This window comes from Melopsittacus undulatus, chromosome 11 (genome assembly GCF_012275295.1).
Source record: "Melopsittacus undulatus isolate bMelUnd1 chromosome 11, bMelUnd1.mat.Z, whole genome shotgun sequence".
Taxonomy (NCBI): Eukaryota; Metazoa; Chordata; class Aves; order Psittaciformes; family Psittaculidae; genus Melopsittacus; species Melopsittacus undulatus.
Genome location: NC_047537.1, coordinates 10,647,132 through 10,666,594, shown reverse-complemented (window position 1 = coordinate 10,666,594; position 19,463 = coordinate 10,647,132). Strand labels below are relative to the sequence as shown.

At 57.6% G+C, this 19,463-nt stretch overlaps 2 protein-coding genes across 3 annotated transcripts; one reads left to right on the top strand and one right to left on the bottom strand.

Moving 5' to 3' along the window:
- Window positions 1–2,260: 2,260 nt before the first annotated feature.
- TMEM203 (transmembrane protein 203) lies at window positions 2,261–3,029 on the bottom strand. Its single transcript, XM_005141838.3, has one exon. It carries the CDS (start codon window positions 2,935–2,937, stop codon window positions 2,527–2,529), a length of 411 nt encoding a protein of 136 aa, XP_005141895.1. The 5' UTR covers window positions 2,938–3,029; the 3' UTR covers window positions 2,261–2,526.
- NDOR1 (NADPH dependent diflavin oxidoreductase 1) lies at window positions 2,912–18,027 on the top strand. 2 transcript variants are annotated; one of them, XM_031042566.2, is made up of 15 exons: window positions 2,912–3,064; window positions 3,223–3,357; window positions 4,131–4,208; window positions 4,559–4,656; window positions 5,597–5,695; window positions 6,346–6,447; window positions 6,927–7,133; window positions 7,462–7,583; window positions 8,505–8,725; window positions 9,057–9,164; window positions 9,840–9,954; window positions 10,845–10,991; window positions 11,577–11,695; window positions 14,755–14,849; window positions 17,821–18,027. In XM_031042566.2, the coding sequence occupies exons 2-15, from the start codon at window positions 3,223–3,225 to the stop codon at window positions 17,963–17,965; spliced, it is 1,791 nt and encodes a 596-aa protein (XP_030898426.2). In that variant the 5' UTR covers window positions 2,912–3,064; the 3' UTR covers window positions 17,966–18,027. The 2 variants fall into 2 exon arrangements, with proteins under 2 accessions (XP_030898426.2, XP_030898427.2); XM_031042567.2 differs by having other exon boundaries at window positions 2,930–3,064; window positions 3,258–3,357.
- The last annotated feature ends 1,436 nt before the right edge of the window (window positions 18,028–19,463 follow it).

Below are 19,463 nucleotides of genomic sequence, written 5' to 3'. Positions count from 1 at the left end.
CACCTCAGGGTGTGCCAGGATGCAGCAAATGGGGGCTCCCGACCCATACTTATAGCACAGGACCTCAGCACCAGCCCAGGATGGGCACTGAGAGTCACTGGGGACAAGGAGCCAGGGATGGAGCCAGGTGCCACCTGAACACAGGCTGGTGGGCAGCCCATCACGGTGCACGTCTTAACATGTGACTATAAGAAAGATATGGAGAGACTTCTGCAGGGCCTGTTGTGACAGGATGAGGAGTGATGGGTTTAGACTAAAAGAGAGAGATTCAGGCTGTCTGGGAGGAAGAAATTCCTTACACTGAGGGTGGTGGCACACTGGCACAGGTTGCCCAGAGGGGTGGTGGATGCCCCATCCCTGGAGACATTCCAGACCAGGCTGGATGTGGTTCTGGGCAACCTGCTCTAGTGGAAGATGTCCCTGCTCATTGCAGGGGGTTGGAACTGGATGAGCTTTGAAGGTCCCGTCCACTTCAAACCATTCTGTGATTCTGTCATCACAGGTTAAGCTCAGCATGGCCCAAATGGATGTCAGCTCCTGGGTCCTGCTGGAGCAGGCACCTGGTTCTCCCACTGCTGCCCTGTGACAGCCAGGACGAGCCAGCAGCAGTGCAAAGGGACAATCATTGTCACCAGCAGGAAACTTCCTCACAGTTCCCGTTCACTTTCTAGAGTGGAAAGAAGCAGGCACTTTCCATTGGCCTCAGAGCATCTCACGTGGATATCAGACCCACAGACATGCTTCTGGTGCTCCTTAGGCCTCTGCTAAATGACCCTGAACTGGAGAGCTGCTTATAGAGCAGTTCTGCAGCTCCAGATCCTCTCTGCATGAAGCAGCAGAGAGAGGGTGGTATCAGGAGGAGGTGGGTAGATGAGGCAGAGACAGGAATGGGCCAGGGAGCAGAGGAGCCTGGAAGGGAAGTCATGGCTCCCATGAGGTGTTTTGCCAGAGGCAACATCATCAACAGAGTCCAAAGGTAAAACTGAGTCAGAAGGAGACCAGTCCCTGGGCCTGGCTCCAGAGCAACCCCTGATATCTCATCGCTCAGCACCCTCGTGGTGGGAGCTGAGCCCGAGTGACGCTGATGTGTGACGTGCTGCTGGTTCTGAACCCACTGAGCCACAGCGAATACTGACACTGACACTTCCTGGGGCCTGGGGACAGCATTTCACACCAACACTGGGGTTCACAGTGACCCCCCCTTCACAATCAACATCAGCCATGCATCCTCCTGACGCTGTGCCTTGCTCCCAGCATCCCATGTCAGTACTCAGGGAATAGATCTGAAATACAAAAAAAAACACCCACTTTTTTGTTTGAAAATACACATATCAGTTCTCTGTGGCTCAGAGCACGGCCATGTAACACCCTGCAGAGCACTGAAGGCATGAAACAGCTCCGGGAAGTGAGAGGAAAGACAGAAATAAATTAGTTGCACTGATGAATCATGGAATCCAAGCCTGGTTTATGTTGGAAGGGACCTTAAAGCTCCTCCAGTTCCACCTCCTGCCACGGGCAGGGACCCCTTCCACTGGAGCAGCTTGCTCCAAGCCCCTGGGTCCAACCTGGCCTTGAACACTGCCAGGGATGGGGCAGCCACAGCTTCTCTGGGCACCCTGTGCCAGTGCCTCAGCACCCTCACAGGGAACAGCTTCTGCCTAAGAGCTCAGCTCAGTCTCCTCTCGGGCAGGTTCAAGCCATTCCCCTTGGCCTGTCCCTACAGGCCCTTGTCCCAAGCCCCTCTCCAGCTTTCCTGCAGCCCCTTTAGGCACTGGAGCTGCTCTCAGGTCTCCCCTTCAGGAGCCTTCTCTTGTCCAGGCTGCCCCAACCCAGCTCTCTCAGCCTGGCTCCAGAGCAGAGCTGCTCAAGCCCTCGCAGCATCTCCATGGCCTCCTCTGGCCTCTCTCCAACAGCTCCAGGTCCCTCTTGTGCTGCTGCCCCAGAGCTGGATCAGGGCTGCAGGGGGGTCTCCCCAGAGGACAGCAGAGGGGCAGGATCCCCTCCCTGAGCTGCTGCTCACGCTCTGGGGGTGCAGCCCAGCACATGGGGGGGTTCTGGGCTCAAGCACACACTGAATCCGAGTCATGGGGAGCTTCTTGTCAACCAAAAGTTGAAGTCGGTGTGGCCTCAGGCAGTGCAGGTAAGGCAGCAGGAGGGGTGTCCGAGGACATCCACAGCAACCAACCAACCCCCAGATAATCCCCCTTCTCCAGGCAGGAATTTTAAATACAAATGCTTTCTAAAGAAAAAAAAAACCCTAATCCTTCCATGCGTTTTTATTTTAAAATAAAACGACTGCCAAACGGTGCAGGGCAGGATGCGCAGCAACACCTGGAGCTCAGTGAACGGAAACGAGGATGCGGCACGGAAGGGTCTCTGAAGAACCACGACACTCTACGGCCCTGCAGCCAGCTCAGTGGCAGCCCAGAGCGCCAGCACACAGCGCCAGCCCTGTGTACCCTGCTGTCCTCTGTACGGACACACACCAGGCAAAGCCCGCGGGGAGGCAGACCTGTGCCAGCGGCGTCAGTTCACCCGGCAGGCTCGGATCATGAGCAGCTGGAGGAGGATGAAGACGGGCGACATGATGAGCCCGTACCAGAGCTCCCGCGTGTGCTCCACCAGCTTCTGGCACAGCAGCATCTCGAAGACGAACTTGAGGCTGAGGATGGTGAGGATCCAGAAGAGCCGCAGCACGGCCAGGCGCTTCTCGCCGTCCTGGAACAGCCGCACCGTCACGATGGTGGTGAAGTAGGTGCTGAGCCCGTCAGCGGCGAAGAACGGCACGAACACCACCCACCAGGACAGCGCCGCGGCCGCGCCGTCCACCTTCAGCACGAGCAGCACGGAGAAGGCCAGCAGCGCCAGCCCGTGCAGGAAGATCTCGAAGGTGGCAAAGCCCAACCACTGCACCAGCTCCCGCAGCGAGAACAGCATGGTCCCGGCGCCGGGGCACCGGCACACCACCGGACCCGCCGGGCCCCGGCTGCGGCGCAGCCTGATGACGCCGCAGTGTCGCGGGGTGATGGCGTAAGCAGGAGCGGCGGCGCGGGGATGGCGTGTGGTGAGTATGGCGGCGCCGGAGGCCTGGGCCGGAGGTGGGGGCTGGCGCTCGGGGCCGGCGCTTGTCCCCGCCCTCGAGCCCCGGCGCCCGTCTTCGGCGCAGAGAAGCCTGAATGTGGGTGTTAGCCCCTTCCTTTGAAGCCTGTGGCACCCTTGCAGATGGCAGAACGGAAGCTCCTTGTTCTCTTTGGCAGCCAGACTGGGACAGCTCAGGACACAGCCGAGAGGATCGGCAGGGAAGCCAAGCGGCGGCACCTCCAGTGCACGGTGGAGGCTCTGGACAGCTATGATGTGGTGAGTGGTGATGCAGGAGTGTGCTCCAGGGGCCGCATCTCCTACAATCCCTTCTGTGGCACTCGGGCATCCTCACTGTGGCCTGCTCCGTTTCACCAGAGCCTGTCTTTGTGCCCTTTCTGACGGCAGCTTGTGCTTAACTCAGCGGAAAGGGTGTGAGAGCTGAGCACTGACCCGTGTCTGTGCTGGACTGCACAGCTCTCTGTGCGCAGCTGTATCCTGCAGGGTGAGGAGCACTGGGGAACTGCTGCTGCGGTGCCTGTAGAGGAGGCCATGAGGGGCTGTGGGTTTTATTCTGAGCATGGTTTGTCCATGAAGTCCGGGTGATGTGAGCAGCTTGGGCTGTTCAGCCTGGAGAAGAGAAGCTGCATAGAAACCTCAGAGCAGCCTTCCAATATCTGAGGGGGGGCTATAGGGATGCTGGGGAGGGACGCTTCATTAGGGACTGTAGTGACAAAACAAGGGGTAATGGGCTAAAACTTAAATGGGAAGTTTAGACTGGATATAAGGAAGAAATTCTTTACTGTTAGGATGGTGAGGCACTGGAATGGCTTGCCTGGGAAAGTTGTGAATGCTCCATCCCTGGCAGTGTTCAAGGCCAGGCTGGACAGAGCCTTGGGTGACTTGGTTTAGTGTGAGGTGTCTGTGCCCATGGCAGGGGGGTTGGAACTTGATGGTCTTAAGGTTCTTTCCAACCCTAACTATTCTATGATGCTATGACATGTACTTATAGGCTGCTGACCTGAATGTGCCTTTCCATGTTGTGCCCACAGGCCAACCTCATCAATGAGCTCTTGGTGGTATTTGTGTGTGCAACCACTGGCCAGGGTGACCCCCCTGACAACATGAAGGTAGGAAGTGCGCCTCTCCATGTTGCTTTTACATTCCTGCTCCAGTGATTGGATTGATCTATGGAAGCAGCCTGAGCAGTGGCTATTGTTGGGTGGGGGAGCTTTGGAGCAGCATCAGCCACATCTGGTCTGGACCCATGCAGGGAGCTGGTGAGGTTTCAGCAGCTGGAGAGGCCGCACCACGGCAGGAGCTGCAGCTGTGCAGAGCTCACAGCGCAGTGGCTGCTCTCGGGGGTCACCTCTGCAGAAAGCCCCGCTCCCCGCACTGCTGTGGGGCAGGAGGCAGCCGGGGCGGGCACAGGCAGGGGGAGGCTCCCTGGCCGCAGCGTGACTCCCCCGTGTCCCTGCAGCTGTTCTGGCGGTTCCTGTTCCGGAAGAACCTGCCCTCTGGTGCCCTCTGCCGGCTGGACTACGCCGTGCTGGGCCTTGGCGACTCCTCGTACCCCAAGTAAGCAGCGCTGAGGCTCCGGGTCTGCTCCTCAGCTCTGGCTGCAGCGGGACCAGAGTCATTGGAGAACGAAGGGGGTGAGGGGAGAGACAGAGCCTGGTTCTAGAGCAGCAGCTCACGCAAAATGAAATTCCCTTCAAAATGAGCCCATGAGCCTCCTAATTCCCAGGAATTGGGCTTCTGCATTTTTCTTTCCTCCTGAGCTCTTCAAGCAATGCTTTGCTGCAATGTGTCACACATCATTTTTCAGTCGTTCACTACACCCATTCTGTTCTGTGTCTGCACTGCAGGACAGCCTGTGCCACAGGAATTTGGGTGGAACAAGCCAATTGGAGATATGAAACACCAGAGTTTTAGGTGGCAGCCAGACCCATTGGTCACAGTTCTCTCCCAAGAGATCGTTTCCATGTGCCTAAAAGAGCTTTAGTGGGAGGGATGGGAGTGTGCCTGAGCTCCATGGGCAGTGAGGGGTGAGAGGGAAGGAGGTGTTTGTCTGGGACACAGCTGTCCTGAAGGGAAGCTGCACCTCTCTGAGTCCCTTCTGGGAGCTGGGAACCACCTGAGTGGCCCAGCAAGTGGCAGCCAGCAGCTGGCTTTAACCTGCCCGAGGGGAGACTGAGATGAGCTCTTAGGCAGAAGTTCTTCCCTGTGAGGCTGCTGAGGCACTGGCACAGGGTGCCCAGAGAAGCTGTGGCTGCCCCATCCCTGGCAGTGTTCAAGGCCAGGTTGGACCCAGGGGCTTGGAGCAGCTGCTCCAGTGGAAGGGGTCCCTGCCCGTGGCAGGGGCTGGATCTGGATGAGCTTTGAGGTCCCTTCAGCCCAAACCACTCTGTGATTCTATGGCTCTCTGAGCTGCCCCAGGATGGAAGCCCAGGCTGGGCAGGGCCCGGGCCAGGTTGTGTTTGCTGGATCTCTGCAGCTGAGCTTATTCTCTCCTCAGGTTTAACTTCATTGCAAAGAAGCTGCACAAACGGGTGCTGCAACTTGGGGGCAACCCTCTGCTGCCAGTGGCCTTGGGAGATGACCAGCATGATTTGGGGTAAGAGCTCAGTGGAGGGGTGCAGAGGAGGGAGCCCCGGGCTGCACCCTGGTTTGTCACTGGTAGGGCTGTGTATGCTTTACCCCATCTCTGGGGACAGCAGCGTGCTGCTCCCACCATGGGTCTGCTTCTGTGCCTCCTGCTGCTCTCTGTGAACATGCTGCTCTCTGCTCTCCTGTGCCAGGACCTGGGTCACTTCCTTCCCCAGGGTGTCCATGTCCCCCAGCATGTGCAAACATTTCCTGGCTCTGTCCCAGTCCTGTTTAGGTCGGGGAGGGGTGGGGAGGGAGTGTTTACACAGCTGTACCTGCTGCACTGCAGCAGCCTGAGCTGTGCTGCTGCTCTCTTTGCGTGGGGCAGAGGCTGTGTGTGCTCCAGGAGTTGATGACTGCCACCATCTGTGTGCAGAGGTTTGGTGGTTCTGTTCAGGCATCAGTGGTTGTTCTGCAGAGAGTGAGTGACTGCTCAGAGTGGCTGAGATGTTTCCAGACCTGAAGCTGGGAGGGAATGGCATGGAGTGACGGTGTGGTGGAAGCAGAGCAGAGGTAGTTGCCCAGGGGTGGCTCAGTGGTGCCTGGATGCAGGTGTAGCAGCGCGTGAGCCTGAAGGGGTGCTGCTGCACTGCTGCAGCCTGACTTTTCCACCTGCAGGCCGGATGCAGTGATTGATCCGTGGCTTGTAGCCTTATGGGACAAGATCCTTGTGTTGTATCCTCTCCCTCCTGGCCTTGAGATCATCAGCCCAGATGTACGGTGAGTGCAGAGGGAGGCAGGGGCTGCTGAAGCTGGCTGGGGTGAGATGCTCTGCTTCCTTGGCTCTTCCTTGGGTGGAGATAGCTCTGACCAGGAAGCCTCCCTAAGGTATCCCTTGGACTTTGGTCACGGGTGGCCCATCTCTCACTGGATGGGGTGTCCCCCTGCCCCCGGGGTGTGCTGTCCCAGCAGGGTTCTGTCTGTTTGGCTGTCCTTATGTGCCTCTGCCTAGGCACACTCTATTGAGTGTGTATGCCCCACCACCCCCCTCTGCATGCTCTGGAGCCTTTGGGATCTCCTTCTCCTGGAAGTCTGCATTGTGTTCCCTTGCCCCAAGCCAGCTCCAGGAGACAGGGATGATGCGTGGTGGGTATGGTGGGCAGAGTTCAGGCCTCTCCCTGCCTCCAGCCTCTAGCACTACAGCAGCAGAGGCACTGTGGCATGGAGGTAACCACACTGCATTGCTTTCCTCTCCACAGCCTACCCCCAAAGTACACCCTACACTACGTGGCTGAGGACTCCCCACAGCCCAGAGGGGTCCTGCTCCAGCCCACAGCACCCGGAGCTGCTCCCTCTGAATTCTGTCCCTTCGCTGCTCCAGTGGTATCCAACCAGCGGCTCACGGCACAATCCCACTTCCAGGATGTCCGGCTCATTGAGTTTGATGTCACAGGCTCAGGGATCACGTGAGCATTTTCCTGACTCCCCAGCTTTGCTGGGTGGGATGGGGTGTCATTGCTTTCCTCTTCCACTCCCCTTTTCCCTAAGATTTGAAGCTGCAGCATTGTGGATGTGTTCCTGGCTGCACTGTCCCCCTACATGACAGTCAGGGGTGTATGGCAGTGTCCTGCCCAGGGACTGGCTCTTTGCCTTGTCAGGTTAGAGATTACAACACTGGTGACACTGGGAGTTTGGCTGAACTGTGGCCTCTGCCCTGGTGTGGGTGCTGGATGATGGTGCTGCGCGTGTGACCTGCCCCGTGGCTGCACTCAGCTGGTCCCCCTGCACCCCCAGGTACAGTGCTGGGGACGTGGTGATGGTGCAGCCCCAGAACTGCCCTGAAGATGTGCAGCAGTTCTGCCAGCTCCTGTGCCTGGATCCGGACAGACACTTCCTGCTCAAGCCCACAGAACCTGGTAGGTGCTGCCCATTGCTCCTCTCCTTCCTGGGGACAGGGCAGCTCTGAGCCCTGCCCCAGCCTGGAGCTCTACTTTTCCTTTGCTTTAGCCCTGGTTACAGGGAGCTGGGAGTGGCTGATGGGCACAGGACCTCTGCCTGTCTCACAGTTCAGGGGTTCTCCTTCCCTCCCAGCACTGAGCACTTCTGGATCCCACGTTAGGGATCTCATGTTAGTGTGACTCCTAGGAGGACTCCAGCAGTGTCCTGCTATGGAGGACCCTGTGGAGGATCCTGCAGCCTCCCCACCCTGAATCAGGAAGCCTGTGCTTCTGTGCCTGGGGCATGCAGGTCTCTCCATTCTGCCCGGTGACCAAGTGCTCACTGCTGGGTTTTTGTCCTGGCAGGCAAACCCAAGAGAAATTGGTGAGGAGTCCCTGCCCGTGGCAGGGGTTGGAGCTGGGTGAGCTTTAAGGTCCTTTCCAACCCAACCAGTCTGTGATTCTATGATTCTAAATTGAGGCTGCTCCTCACATGCCTGGGAGAGAAGCAGGAGGCAAGGACAGGCCTGACACATACCACACTGCTGGTTATTTCCACTGCACTGTGTACAGGCAAGGTGGGACCCATATGGATAAGGCATCATCCTAAGACACTTGTATAAAAGACAGCTTAGCACCAGTGGCTTTCTCTTTTGCAAACCTGTGGGCTTGAAAAGCAAGCTGGAAAGAGCAGGAGGGAGTGGGAGCCCATGGGGGAAGCAGTGGTGGCAGTAACTAAAGTTGGCTCCTCTGGCAAGCTCATGCAGCAACTGAGTGCCTGCAGGCAGCAGGGCTGCCCTTGTGTGGGTGTCTGTGGAGCTGCAGAGCTGCAGGGGCAGCAGGCAGGCAGTGCTCTGCATTCAGCCCCCTGCTGAGCTCCTCCTGCTGCCTTCCCTGCAGGGACAGCCCTCCCTGCCCTGCTGCCACAGCCCTGCTCCATCCGGCACCTGGTCACACACTACCTGGACATCTCCTGCGTGCCGCGCCGCTCCTTCTTCCAGCTCTTGTCCTGCTTCTCCACTAGCGAGCTGGAGAGGGAGAAACTGCAGGAGTTCAGCTCTGCCCAGGGCCAGGAGGAACTGTACAGCTACTGCAACCGGCCCCGCAGGACCACTCTGGAGGTGAGGCTGCCCAAGAGCATGGCAGAGCCACTCTGTGAGAGCTGCACCATCATAAAGCACCCAAGCAGAGGATAAGCCATTATTTCTTGGCTGGGGAATTTAATCTACTTCACTGGTGGATTAAGACCTGCTCAAAGCTGCCTGGGCTCTGTGGTGGGCCCTGTGCTGCAGCCTGGGGATGAGAGGAGGGTGGTGGTGGGACAGGGTTGGTGCTCAGGGTTAGCTGGGATGGCGGCTTCAGTCAGGGGCAGTGTGGGACAGCCTCTAACCCCCTGAGAAGCAGGCAGGCTGCCTCTGGGCTGTCCCAGGTTTCACCAGCCTTGGTTTGCAGGTCATGTGGGATTTCCCTCACACCACGTGTGCCATTCCACCTGAATACCTGCTGGACCTCATCCCACGCATCAGACCTCGCGCCTTCTCCATTGCCTCCTCCATGCTGGTAAGATCTCAGCTGCTCTTGGCCACAGCTGATGGTCTGGCAGGGCCAGGGCTCACTGCTGGTGCTGTGCACACTGTGGATGTTCAAGCTGTACTCCCAGGCCCTCTGAGCACTCGCAGCCCACCTAAACCCCTGCTCTGCTGTAAGCCTGCAGCACCCTGACATGCTGGATGTAAACCTCAGGGCCCCACAAGTGCCAGGGCTGTCCCAGTGCACAGCAGAGGTCTGGTGTCCTTGTCACAGGGAGCAGTGGGATGTGGTGGTGCTTAGGCTGGGAGCATCCTGGGTGGCTTGGGCATGGAAGGGGAGTGATGCTTTCTGCTGCAGTCGGGAGGTGACAGTGGGACCTGCCCCGGGTGGCTTGGCACATGTCAGCCCATGTCAGCTGCCATTTGTACTCCATGGGTGCCTCTGGTTGGACAGTGTCTCTTGCTGTTGCCAGCTGTGCAGAGCCTTCCCACAGCACTGCTTCTCCGGGAAGATCCCCTTCCCCACTGAAAAGGTTTTGAGCCAGGCTGTGCTCCATTCTGTTTCCAAGTGTCTGTTTCAGGCTGGGATGAGGGTACTGGGTGCGCTGGCAGGAGCTGGGCACAGGCTTTGTCCCTGGAGGAGGCACAGGACTCTTCCTGCAGTGCTGGGTGGCTTCTTGTTTCTCCTGACTCTTGCTGGGCACAGGCTCATCCTGACCGGATCCAGATCCTCATGGCAGTGGTGCAGTACAAGACGTGGCTCAGCAAACCGCGCCGTGGCCTCTGCTCTACCTGGTTGGCTTCTCTCAACCCAGAGCAAGGTAATTGCTTGGAGAATCTTTATGCGCTTGCACAGCACCCAGTGCTGCTCCCATGGGACCATGATGGAGCTGTGTGGTGTTGGCCATGTGGTGGAGCACCACCACCACAGGCAGCTGGAGCATGCTGGCTTGGCAGGGTGGGCTGAGCTCACTGACAGCCCTTCCCCACTGCTCCCATCCTCTTCAGAGCCTTGCATGCTCTTCCAGCTTGCCCTGAGCACCCTGAACTCCTGGTTATGTCCCAGCTGTTCTACCCTCCTGCTCTCAGTGCCCTGCTGTCCCACAGTGTGCTGCTTCTGGTGTCTTGGAGCTGGTAGTGCTCTGACTGCTGAACACCTCCAGCCCCATAGCACCAGCGCTGAGGAGGATGGTCCCTCCTTTGAGCACATCCATGCTGGCCTGCAAAGCTTGTGAATGGTGCTCATCTGCTCCAACCATGAAACCCCTCCAACCTGGTCCCCAGACAAACATGACAAGCTCATGGGGTCTCCCTGCTGCAGAATGGTAGATAACTACTTTGTAATACTCCAGGGCAAGATTGGGTCTTCTCAGAGAAGTTAGATGAGGATCTTCACCTCTCTGTCTCCCAGTGGAGGCAGGCTTGGCCATTCCTTACTCAGCAGCCAGGCTGAAATCTGCTCACCTCCACTGCTGTCATCCCTGTGTAAGGAGAAGGCTGTCCCAAAACACTGTACTGTGGGGCTCTTGCTTTGCTTTGTGGTTCACTCAGGTGCTTGCAGAGACAGCACTGAGGCATCCGAAGTGCTTTTCACCCACCTCGTGTCTCCATGGCACTGGCATGCTTGGTGCTGGGGTGGTGCTAAGCCAGGAGCCACCAGGATCTTTGAAGGATGGTGGGGGTGATGCCACTGGATCTATTTGCTTTGCAGGCGATGTCCGGGTGCCTCTTTGGGTGAAGAAGGGGGGCCTGAAGTTCCCACCTGACCCTGACATTCCCGTCATCATGATCGGCCCTGGCACAGGGGTGGCACCTTTCCGAGCAGCGATACAGGAGCGGGTGGCCCAGGGATGGAGAGGTGAGGGATAAACCCTGGTTCTGGGTGCTCCTGAGGGCTTGGACAGGCCCAGGCTTTGCTGTGTTTAGGAGCAGGCTGGGCTCTGGTGCAGCTGAGGACCAAACCCTGCTGCATGCAGCTTGTGTGGTTGCTCACATTGTGCTGCTGTCCTTGGGTTGGGATAGGGCTCTGCAGAGGCTCTTTCTTGGTTCTCTGTGAGTAGATATGGGTTCCTGAACTCATCTGCTGCACATGGAGTTGTGCCTCTGCCCTTGTCCCATCCTCATTCCCCCAGCTCAGCTGTGGGTCTCAGCAGGAGGCTGCTGGAGAGGAACATGCAGCCCTGGGAGCTGCAGCCGTGGGGAGCTCACCCCATCACCTGGGGAGCTGCTCCCCATCTTCTGCTTTACCAGCACTTTGGGACCTTTGGTTGCCACAAGTCACTTGGCTTCATTCTGATGTAGCTCCTGGCTTTCCCAGGCCAGGGCTGTGAGCTATGCTCAGCAGAGAGACGAGAGCCACATGTCCCATGGGAACCACAGGAGCAGTGCCCAGTGCTCAGGGTGCTCAGTCCCCAGCACAGCCCCTCTGGTTTGCTCCCTGCAGGGAACTGCTTGTTCTTTGGCTGCCGCCAGAAATCCAAGGACTTCTACTGCCAGGCAGAGTGGGAAGAGCTGGTGGCAAAGGGCTTCCTGACACTTTTCACGGCCTTCTCCAGGGACCAGGTTAGTTCCCAGAGGATGAGGGTGAATAAAGAAGCACGTCAGGCAGCACTGATGGGACTCTGCCAGTGTTTCTGCCCCTGTACCTTTTGGCATGGCCTGAGGAGAGCCTGGTGGAGTGGCACAGTGATCACCTCGGTGCTGGCTGGGATCTCCCCAGCACTGCAGTGCCACTGCCCAGCTGGGACATGGAAGGGTGGCTGGGACAGGGCCAGCAAGCACTGGAGCAGATAAAGGTGAGCAGCTTTGTTTGGCTGGACCACGTGAGGGAGGAAGGGCTCCCAGCCTCTCAGGGGTCACCAGGTACCTTTCTTGATTGAGTGCCACCTTCCCCACTGTGTTCCTCTGATCAGTGGCCTTTGTGCCAGCTCCCCCCAAGCCCCAGACATGAGGAGACAGCTCCTGGAGATCCAAGCACCCCCACAGCTCAGCACCTCACTTTGCTCCTGTATTTCCCAGGCAGTGTCTTTGGTGTTTTCACTGCCTTGCCCTGCCTCAGTGCCCTTGATGGCACTGACAGCTGAGCCTGCCTTTGAAACAGAGATCTGATAAAAAGGCGCAGTGAGAAGGAGTATTTCCAGGTAGCTCAGCCGCACCAGTCCTTTTCTTCTGGCTGTGTGCATGCATTGACATGAAGCCAACACTTTTTATCCAGTCACTTGCAGGACACAAGTTGCTTCTTTGAAGGCTCTCCAAGCTTTGATGACCCGGAGCAGCACTGCAGAGGTTTGTTGGGTGACCAGCATGCCTTTTGTCTGGTGGCTCAGACCATGAAGTGAGGACCTGCTGCTCCCTGGAGGGCAGCCCCAAAGCCTCCTCCTGCCCTCACAGGCTCTGGAGGGACAGGATTCACATTGGAGTGTGCCTCCCAGCCTCCTCTGCCTGCCCTGTTTGTCATGAGTCTTCTGCCAATGAGCCCTTGTAGTGCCACACAGGGAGGTGGGCAGGAGCATTGGGCCATTGTGTCTGCAGCTGTAGGAGACACTTAGAGCTACAGGTACAATGGTTGGGGCAGTCTCAGGCACAGCTACAGGGTGGGCAGAGAAGCGATTCAGAGCAGCCTGAGAAGAACTAGGGGTGCTGGGTGAGGAGAAGCTTCCCATGACCCAGCTTCAGTGGGTGCTTGAGGCCAGAGCCCCCTTGTGCTGGGCTGCACCCGCAGAGAATGAGCAGCAGCTCAGGGAGATAATCCTGTCCCTCTGCTGTGCTCTCATGAGCCCCCACTTGCAGCACTGTGTGCAGTGCTGGTGTCCTCAACATAAGAAGGACATGGAGCTGTTGGAAGAAGTCCAGAGGAGGCCATGGGGATGATCAGGGCCTGGAGCACCTCTCATATGGAGACAGGCTGAGAATATTGGGGTTGTTCAGCCTGGAGAAGCTGCGTGGAGATCTCAGAGCAGCTTCCAGTGTCTGAAGGGGGGCTACAAGGATGTGGGAGAGGGCCTCTTCATCAGGGAATATAGTGATAGGACAAGGGATGATGGATTTAAACTTGTAACAAGGGAGATTTAGGCTGGATCTTAGGCAGAAGCTCATTCCTGTGAGGGTGCTGAGGCGCTGGCACAGGGTGCCCAGAGAAGCTGTGGCTGCCCCATCCCTGGCAGTGTTCAAGGCCAGGTTGGACACAGGGGCTTGGAGCAACCCCCGTGACAGGCGTTGGAACTGAAGGAGCTTTGAGGTTCCTTCCAACCCAAAGCAGTCTGAGATTCTGTGATACCACAGCCATGAACTTGTCAAAACCTTTGCTTTCAGTAAGGTTGGCAGGAGCTGGGATGCTCCATGGCTGAGCAGGATTCTCTCCATAAAGTCCCCTCTGCAGTGCTGTCCTGTCACATCACATCTCCCCACGTGCAGAGTGATCCCAGTCTAATGTGGCTCATTCTCAGCAGGATGCCCGGGGGTTTAGTGAGACCTGGGTTTGTCACTGGGTGCTCTGGTTTCTGGGAGCTGCAGCTCCTGAAGTGACCCCCTGGGAGCCCAACCTCGTGGGCAGAGCCTCCATCAGGACTTCTGGTTGATGGTGCTGGTGCTGGAGCTGGGCTGCTGGCAGGGCTGGTCTTTAGGATGAGCTCTACCCCTGCAGCACCAGCGCTGAGTGGGGCTGTGCCCAGGGGTGACCTGAGTGCAGCGGAGCTGTGTGGGACCTGCTGACATTGCAGTGACCGGCTCCAGTGACAGCTGGGCTGCTCCCACGCACACCTCCTGTGCAGCACATAGGCAGCCTCAGAGGCAGCAGGAGCCTCTTGCCTTTGGGCCCGGATGGGCTGGGAGGAGGAGGTGGGGTGGTGGCTGCACCAGGGGGATGCAGAGCCCCGTGTGATGGGACACGCGGCTGAGGGCCTGGCCTCCATCACAGTGTCACCTTTGTCATGGAGGAGCCAGCAGTGAGCTCGGGCACTTTGGCAGTGGTGTTCCTCTTGGGCAGGAGCCAGGGCTGTAGGCAGTTGCTTGGATGCATGAAGTCTTATGGATTAACCCTGTGGGAACTCTCCCCAACTGGGCTGTGCTGTGCCACAAGTCCCTAAGCCCAGTCCCTAAGCACAGTGCAGGGCAGGGAGTGGGACCAAGGCCACCCCTCCAAGCTTTCTGTCCTTTCAAGCTGGTTCCAGTCTCCAGCCAATGACAGGAGCAGCCAGGGGTGTGGGGAAGGGTCTCTGCCCTGCAGCAGCCTTGGCAAGGGGGTGTGTGGATAGGAGAGGTGAGGGCAGGAAAAGAGTCCTGGTGGGGACTCCCCAGCTCATGGCCCTGGGCTCTTCACCAGAGCTGGAGCAGGCAGGAGCAGGCAGAGGATTTGGGGGTGCTACCTGGGTCACATTCCTCACTGAAGCTCCTGCTGCTGCACCCATCTCCCAGCACCCCATCCCAGTGCACTGACATTAGGAGTGGGGATCCCCTTCCCTGTGTGATAGCTCATCCAACTGCTCCTCCCAGTCTGTGCTGCCCCGAGCTCCTGCAAATAGCCCCTCAGAACAGTCCCCAGGGTCAGGCAGGCGTGATGGGGCTGGAGCTGGAGCTGAGGCTGCTGGCAGGGATGGTGGGCTAAGCACTGTGTTTCCCTGCAGGAGGAGAAGGTTTATGTCCAGCACCGCATCCTGGAGAACCGCAGGCTGGTGTGGGAGCTGCTGAGCAGCAGGAATGCTCATGTCTATCTGGCTGGGTGAGTACGAGGGCTCTGCAGGCGTCAAGGGAGCAGGGGTTCATGTTGCTGCTTCCCACCTCCCCAGACCCATTCCCTCGGCTCAGCAGGTCTGTAAGGGCTGCAGTGCGTGCTGCAAAGGGACCAGCCACTTCCTCTCTGCATGTCCTGCTCCACAAGTCCTGGGCTTAAGGAGCCATTTCTCACCTGCTTTGTGCTCTGATGAGGAGGAGCAGAGCCACAGCCACGGTAAAGCTGCTGCAGCTGACCTTGTGTGCCCATCCCAGCAGCTGCCTGGCCTCTGAGTATATCAAATCCTCGGCCTCCTCACACCCCCTCCTCCAGCAGGACCCAGTGAAACTGGAGGAAAAGGCCTGGGTGGTTGCTGTGGCCACTTATGTGGGCAGGAGGCTTTTAAAGCACAATCTACCAGGGTTCCACCAGTGCTGGGGTGTGTGAGCAGCAGCTTTTGGGACCCTTGGCAAATTCTGACTTGCTCTTTGCACCCAGAACTGTGTTCCTGGGACAGGGACAAGCCATGTTGCACTGCAGCCTGCCTCCTTTAACAGCACAGTCGTTCACCAGGCTTGGGCTGGTTGAAAACCTTGGACTGTTGGCCAAAATGTGGGGCCTTTGGAGGCATCTGCAGCTCCTTTCCTTGCTCGTTGGCACTTCTCCTGGGCAAAGCCCTTAACCTGCCTGCCCTTGTTGCTGCCTGTGTGGCTGCAGGGAGGAGGCTGCTCCCTGCTGCCTGGGTTGAGGGTTGTGAAATGCTTTGGGCTCCTCGAGCAGGTGAGAGGCTGGGGATGGTGTTTGTCGTGCACCCTGTGACCTGGGAAGCACTGAGCAACCCTGGGCCTTGCTGTTGACATGAGTGCCAATTGCAGGAGGCACTTCCCTGCCTGTCCTCCATGAAAGCAGGAACTTCCCTGGTACCTCGTGGGGTGGGACTGGCCTCGGTGCATTCCTGGGAGAGGGAGGTTCTTGGTTACTGCCCAGGAAGCGACGGCCAGGTCACTGCCCCTGTTCTGCTGTGCCTCACTGCTCCACAGGGCTTCCTGGGGCCCTTATCCCAAACCAGCCATTTCTTCCCATGGAGCTGGGGTTTGGGTTCCATTTCCTTCATCAAGCTGCACTTGACTTGGGGTTGTGCCTCCTCCTGCAGCCCAAATGCTGAGACTATTGGACAGCTGTTAGGTGGCCATTTGGCATGGTGTCTTGATGGCTCTGTGCTCTCCCTTTCCTGTGTTCTTTGCTACTTTCTGGTGCTGATGGAGACACCATGGAGACAGCCAAAAAGGGATCAGTGTCTTGGAAAGAGCAGGGCTTGCACAGCTCTCCCCATTACAGGGATTTGTAGTGGCTATGAGGATGGTGTTTTGGACATCAAGGTTGCTCTGAGACCCATCTTTGTCCATAGCATGGGGTAGCCTCAGCCCCGAGCAGGCAGGTGAGACCGGAACAGGGTGCCCAGAGAAGCTGTGACTGCCCCATCCCTGGCAGTGCTCAAGGCCAGGTTGGACACAGGGGCTTGGAGCAAGCTGCTCCAGTGGAAGGGGTCCCTGCTGTGGCAGGGGTTGGAGCTGGAGGAGCTTTAAGGTCCCTTCCAGCACAAACCAGGCTGGGATTCCATGATCTGAAAGCATCACCCTCCTTGTACAAAGCCAGCTGTGCTGTTCCCAGTGGGCACTTCCCCACGCATCCTGATGAGGCCCCACCACACTGATGGACACCTGGGATCACTGCTTTTCCCTCACCCACAGACTCTGACTTTTCAGTGGGATGCCAGACAGGAAGGTGCAGGTGGCCTGGCCTCAAAATGGCTCTTTTTCTCCTAAAAATAATATTGACAGTTTCAGCCTCAGCAGGAGAAGATGGGGAAATGGGTCCTGGGCTGCGTGTCCCTGAGCACTGGCCCTCGCCCATGCAGCACAGTGGTTTTGCTGCCTGGGGCAGACTCTGGGGAGCCAGGGCTGGATCTTGTCTGTTTATGCCCAGGGGCAAAAAGGTTGCAAATCTCCCTTATTTTCTTTTTCTTTCAAAACCCAGCTATTTGACATGTTTTGCATCCCAAGCCCAGCTCCCATGATCTTGGACTTGCATATTGGTGCCTGACTCAGAAACAATGCAACTTCCAAAAAAAGAAGACCTCCTTTCTGTGTATTTTGGGATGTTAATCAGCTTCAAACGCAGTCAGAGCTCTGCCTTGTTCCTGGGGCACAGCAAGGACGTTACCAGCTGCTTGTGCCAATTGGAGCAGCCTGGGAAATGTTTTATTAGCTGCTTTTTTCTCACACAGTCAGCTCATCAAATGAAATTCTCTCCAGGAAAAAGTCTGAATATCTGATTTCCCATGAGAACTAATTGTGCTTGGAAGAGCTGGATCCTGTTTGGGTATCTTTTACACAGGAGCTCACATTTTCTTCACCATTTCTCTTTATTTTGAGGTTTGAATTGGCTTTGGTTGCAAATACCAGAACAATCACTGCAGATTTCTTGCAAGGAGGTGGCAGATGATGGACACGGTTGCTCCTTCACAGCAGCTGTCTCGCCAGCTCAGGATCAGACACGTTCCACACTGAGTGTTTCCTGAGATGAAAGGACAGTTTCCTGTTCTCCCACTGATAAATTACACCTCGTGCATATTCCTCATGTCCCTCTAATGAGACTGATAGGAAATGGAGCAATATGGGGCCACAGCTAAGGCTCCTTTGCCGTGTCTGTGCCTGCAGATGCCACCACTGAGAAGTCCTGTGTGGATGACAGTGCTACTCCGTAGGGAATGCAGGAGCTGCCTCTCAAAGCCTGTCATTTATTCAGTGCCAGGCAGCCTCTCTTGCAGGGTGAGGCAGGTTCCCTCTGTGCTGTGTGCTGGGGTGGTGGGTTCAGCTGGAGGGGATGATGCCGTCCTGCTTTGCCAGGGCACTGGGGCTGCAGATACACCCTAGTTTTCCTGCTTGTCCTCCATTGCACCACCTTCTCTCTCCTCCAGGAATGCCAAGCAGATGCCAGTGGCGGTGGCAGAAGCCCTACAGTCGGTGTTGCAGCTGGAAGGTGGCCTGTCACCCTCCGAAGCAGAGGAGTATTTAGCAGCCTTGGAACGGTCCCAGCGCTTCCAGTCTGAAACATGGTCATAAGCCTGGCTCCCAGCCTCCCCCTTCACATGAACTGTGCCTGAATAAAGGAGCCAGCAAAAGCATCCACCTCTAGCATCATCCTTGGGATGAGATTATTCCAGCCAGGACAGGGGGCTGGCAGAGGGAGTGGATTTATCCAACCAGCCCCCCCCCAATGGCAGCAGAGCCACATTGGGCAAGGGGAACCCGACTGCTGGGGGTGAGTTTGGTGGCATGAAGCCTGGCTCCCCATGCTGGAGTGGAGGCGAGGAATCTGGTGGAATGCTGCTGGCTGGCTCCTGCGTGGGACCAAGCTGCCATCCCATCCACGTGCTCTAGCTCCTGGGGTCCCCATGTTGAGTGGGTGGGCAGCACCTGCTGGCATCGCTACAGCTCGGTGTTGGCGTTGGCTGGTGGTGGTGGTGGGACCTGGAGGAAGTGAGCTGTTGTATGGAGCCTCTCCACCCTGGCATTAGTCAGCGGCAGCAGCACTTGCTGCAGGAGGCTGCCTTGCCAGACCTGTTCCCCCTGTCTGCATCCCCACCAGCGGGGATGGGCGCCAGAGGAAGCTTGCATCCCTCTGTTCATCTTCCTGAGCTTGCTTGATGCCAAGGTTTGAGCTTCCCAAATGTCAGTTCCCATTGAGTTATCCCATTCCCTGGGCACTTGCTCTGCTGAACCCATCCTCTGGCCCATTCTGGAGCTGCTTCCAGCCTAGTTCCCTGGCAACCTTGGGCTGTGCTCCATGATGACTGTGCCACTGCCCCAGTGGGGCCAGTGCCACCACCTTCCTACCCCAGTTCAGTTAACTTGGTGCCACTGTGTAAATAGTAATTAGGGCCTAGGACATGAATCAGCTGGGGACAATCCTGGATCAGGCTGGGACAGGAAGGGACAGTGATGCCACACCATGCCTGTGACCCAGCCGCCATCCCACACACTGGATCTGGGGTGATGGTGAGCGTTGCCCAGGGGCATTGCGGGAGCTGAGCAATGAGCACTGCGGGGAGCAGAAGCAGGGCAATTTTTGGGTCTCACCAAGGAGAGCCCTTCGCTGTGAGGAGCTGCTGCACTTGCAGACTTGGGCTGGACTGTGTATCCCCATGCCCCAGGGCCAGCACAGAGCTGCTGCATGGCAGTCATTTTGCTGGTGACACCATCCCCTAGCATGGGATGCTGTCCAACCTACATCCTTCCTTCCAAACCCTGCAGCCTCCTCATGGGGCAAGGTGGTCCAGGGCAGGGACGAGCTGAGGGACTGGGATTGGAGCTGGGGAGCTTGTCTGGGGTAGCACAGGGCCCATGCTGGGGAGCTGGCTGGGATGGGAGCCGGGGGCTGGCTGGGGCAGTGCCCACGGGCAGTTGTATGGGGGGCAGTGGCCACAGAGGTGGCTCCATTTGTGCTGGGCGAGGAGGAGAGGCGGCCGTGGGCCCAGCTCCTCCCCGGCTGCTGTGGGAGCTGATTGGCGCGGGCATGGCCGCCTGCCCCGGGCTGCCTGCATTTGAGCCGATTCCAGAA